Source organism: Schistocerca serialis, chromosome 4, assembly GCF_023864345.2.
Source record: "Schistocerca serialis cubense isolate TAMUIC-IGC-003099 chromosome 4, iqSchSeri2.2, whole genome shotgun sequence".
In the NCBI taxonomy this organism is placed as follows: domain Eukaryota; kingdom Metazoa; phylum Arthropoda; class Insecta; order Orthoptera; family Acrididae; genus Schistocerca; species Schistocerca serialis.
The window spans coordinates 808,416,094-808,420,346 of record NC_064641.1 but is presented as its reverse complement, the minus strand read 5'-3'; the positions used below and the strand labels follow the sequence as shown (position 1 = coordinate 808,420,346).

The following is a 4,253-nucleotide window of genomic DNA, read 5'->3' as shown; positions in this document are numbered from 1 at the left end:
TGTCATTTCGAGAAAGCAACTAGACCTGTGGACGTTAGAAAATGGACTGCCAAGTTGAGAAATCGTAACACTTCCCACATATTCTTGTTTGACTACCTGGAAGACTTACAGCAGCCGACAGAGCCAGAACCATTTGCGCCCTACATCGAGATAACGCCACTGAACACAGCGCGACACGAAAATGATTTTCTCTTTTTAAGTAAGATAATTTTGACATTTGTGACCCTCTACGTTCTGGAAGTCCTTTGAGGTTTTACGAAGACCATTTAAACTCATAAACCGTCTCTGATCAACGTCTGTGAACTCGAGAACTGACAAATATAATGAATTGTGATCATTCCCTTCGTACGACATTTGCATGCTACGAGCAAGGCTCAAAAGCTGGGTACGTGAGTACAGTATGCACTAAACCAAAATTACAAAAATAAGTGGATGGCCACATGTGCATCTACGGTTGCTGGTTATCAGTTGGCTCGTGACCAACAGCCATTATTCGTGACCCTACCGTTACTGATTTGGAGGAATCGTGTCCTTACGCTAAGGTATGGAACAGAAAGGAATCGTTAAGCTCGAACAGAACACCAAATTCCCGTACAAAGATTTAAGCGCATCCACAAAAGACAACGCTATGCATCTGGTGGAAGAGTGTGGTATACGATGAATTGCTTCCCCTAGGTGCCATTGATGGCAATAACGAGACTTCTTGCGGAAGCAGTGCAAGAAGAACGACCTGGAAGCCTGCGTGAACTGATACTGTTCCACGATAACGCCCGCCCGCTTTCTGCAGCATTGGTAAAACACACTACAGAGGAGTTAGATTATGATGTTACTTCGCACCCACATCACTCACTTGATGTTACGTCCTTAGACTTTCACCTTTTCCGCTATCCATCAAATAACCTTCAAGGAAACTTCCTGGCAGATTAAAATTGTGTGCCGCACCGAGACTCGAACTAGAGACCTTTGCGTTTCGCGGCCAAGTGCTCTACCAACTGAGCTACCCTAGCACGACTCATGCTTCGTCCTCACATCTTTACTTCTGTCAGTATCTCGTCTCCTACCTTCCAAACTATGCAGAAACTCTCCTGCGAACTTTGCAAAACTACCGCTCCTGAAAGAAAGGATATTGCGGAGACATGGCATAGCCACAGCCTGGGGTATGTTTCCAGAATGAGATTTTCACTCTGTAGCGGAGTGTGCGCTATTATGAAACTTCCTGGCAGATTAAAACTGTGTGCCGGACCGAGACTCGAACTCGGGACCTTTGGCTTCCGCGGGCAAGTGCTCTACCAACTGAGCTACCCAAGCACGACTCACGCCGCGTCCTCACAGCTTTACTTCTGCAGTACCTCGTCTCCTACCTTCCAAACTTTACAGAAGCTCTCCTGCAAACCTTGTAAAGCTGTGAGGACGGTGCGTGAGTTGTGCTTGCGTAGCTCAGTTGGTAGAACACTTGTCCGCGAAAGGCAAAGGTCCCGAGCTCGAGTCTCGGCCCGGCACACAGTTTTAATCTGCCAGGAAGTTTCATAAAAGCGCACACTCCGCTACAGAGTGAAAATCTCATTCGTGAAACATCCCCGAGGCTGAGGGTAAGCCATGTCTCCGCAATATCCTTTCTTTCAGGAGTGCTAGTTCTGCTAGGTTCGCAGGAGAGCTTCTGGAAAGTTTGGAAGGTAGGAGACGAGGTACTGGCAGACGTGAAGCTGTGAGGACGGGGCGTGAGTCGTGCTTGGGTAGCTCAGTTGATAGACCACTTGCCCGCGTAAGGCAAAGGTTTCGAGTTTGAGTCTCGGTCCGGCACACAATTTTAATCTTCCAGGAAGTTTTATAATAGCGCACACACCGCTACAGAGTGAAAGTCTCATTCTGGAATCCTTCAAGGAATTTCCTTTCTAGTTGGAAATGCACTCCGAACATAGCTCGACAAGTTCTTAGGCTCGAAGTTATTCCGCGCCCACATCATTCACTTGATGTCACGTCCTTAGACTTTCACCTTTCAAGCTGTCTGTCGAACAACCTTCAAGGAGCCGGTCGGGGCGGCCAAGCGGTTAAAGGCGCTACAGTCTGGAACCGCGTGACCGCTACGGTCGCAGGTTCGAATCCTGCTTCGGGCATGGATGTGTGTGATGTCCTTAGGTTAGTTAGGTTTAAGTAGTTCTAAGTTCTAGGGGACTGATTACCTTAGAAGTTAAGTCCCATAGTGATCAGAGCCAAAGCCAACCTTCAAGGAACTTCCTTTCCAATTGGAAATGTGCTCTGAACATAGTTCGACAAGTTCTTAGCTTCAAAACCGCGTGGTTTCTACAGTCGGGGAATAGAAGAGTTACCCAAGCATTGGCAGGTTGTAGCAAATAGGAAAGAGAAAGCATTTCTAATGGCTATAGTCTCTGTTATCTTTATCTCTTGTGTTCGTCATTTTAATGGACAAACGCCACAAACATATGCACCAACCCAATACAGTGATAGGCCAACACCATTACAGTTACTGCAGGTTCACTACAATTACTACAGGTAGTCATGCAGTTTTATATTGGAGTTTTACATACGCATCAGATCACGAGAAATAAGAATATTCTGGTGCTTGTTCAGCAGAGCATTGACGTTATTTGAATTCATCCTGTTGATGTAGGAATAGATAAGTGGTGAAACAAGGAACGTTAGAGACTCCACCTGGACTTTGGTTCCGAAAGGGAAGTCTCTCGGCACGCGTAAGAGTGCGATGTCGTTTCTCCATAGCTTGGCTTCCGGGTGTGCCTTAATGAAGTCAATGCCGATCACCCAGCCCGCCAGTTCACGTGACACGGTACCAGACCGCAGCGATAGGTCTGCCGGACCACTGGAGCCTGCGACGCAGTGGGCTGCCGTCAGCGCCCATCGGTCTCCGATGATGGACGCTCCACACCTGTGAACACCCCATACCTGTAAGCTCACCATCCAAGGGAAACTTTCGATGTCTTCTACCTCATCTCCACCCAGTATACGAGATGATATCGGCCGTTCTAAGGAGTAGGTGAGAGCCAGCACGCTCGATAGTGAGATGAGTGCCGCACTTGTAAGCATAATGAAACAGCGAGCGTGCCTTCGTAGCGCTGCTCAACGTAGGTTCGAGGCCTAGAGATAGCACTCGTATCGAACGTTAATTAAGGTAATCTATTTTTATGAAACATCACAGTGCGGTAGCTGGTTGGAACAGTATAATTTACGACGTCTTTCTGCTGAGAAGGTACCCAGTAAAACTCCGTTAGCAATAAAAGTGTTATTGCGTCAGATAGTGGCAGTACAAATTTCTATTAGTCTCTTCCATCACTGGTAAAGTGAACATAAGAATAGACTATGGACTGACTCTTGCTAGACACGAAAATTACTTAAGATCAGATAATCCCCTCTGACATTTGACCTGTACTATAGCAAAATTGGTTTGCAATGTATTCAGCTCCCATAATAAGGCGTTCTGCAATATTAAAGCGGCGCTAAGTATGCCAAACTATGTACTATTAACATTTGTAACAATACTTGTGATCGCTGGAGAAAGTAAAAATTGTTTCCAGTAAAAATATCTCACCCTGAAACCAAATACGTCGAAATGAACTTTCCTTGCCTGACCGAGAACCGCACTTGGAACCTTTCGTGTGGAATTTCTCCGCCAATTCTTTTTTTCCTGCTTAATTGTTGTTATCTCTATGTATTACAATTCCTAAACGAGGTGGTAGTTGGTGGTTAGAGACACAACGTAGTTGTTACACTTGGTTTGCAAAAATCAGTTCATATGTATCTGCCACTGAGGAATCGTCTATGTTATTAGGGTTAATCCCCTCAGCGTCACTTAAGGCCTGGAAATGGTCACCGAAGCATCCGGATCTAGTAGCAATAGAATAAATAACATAATAACGACGGCTGTAGGCGTACTATTTTATTATGTAACTGAACGGCCGAAGTCTCTCAAACCTCCAGTGAGAACGATGGACATAAAAAAATTAAGACAGTTTTTTCTTATGATAACTAAATAATGGTGATGTGCCAGAAACATAATGTCTTTTCGTTGAAGGAAAAATGATGTTCGACTATCTATAAACTCAGCTTCTCTGAAGTAAACTGTAGTACATTATATATAATTTGCTCTTCTGCCGTTGTAATTATAGTCTCTTTCACTTAGTGTTTTCTGCTCTGCTGAACTGAAATTCCTTCTTTTTTCGGTAAAATTGTCACATCCTGTAGATATATCTTCTCTGCGTGCTACTTAATGCAGCCTTCTT

At 45.0% G+C, this 4,253-nt stretch overlaps 1 protein-coding gene across 1 annotated transcript; it reads right to left on the bottom strand.

Annotated features, from left to right (window-relative positions):
• Nucleotides 1-2,538: 2,538 nt before the first annotated feature.
• On the bottom strand, nt 2,539-3,060 carry LOC126474783 (trypsin 3A1-like). The gene has a single exon (XM_050102259.1). It carries the CDS (start codon nt 3,058-3,060, stop codon nt 2,539-2,541), a length of 522 nt encoding a protein of 173 aa, XP_049958216.1.
• Nucleotides 3,061-4,253: the final 1,193 nt, after the last annotated feature.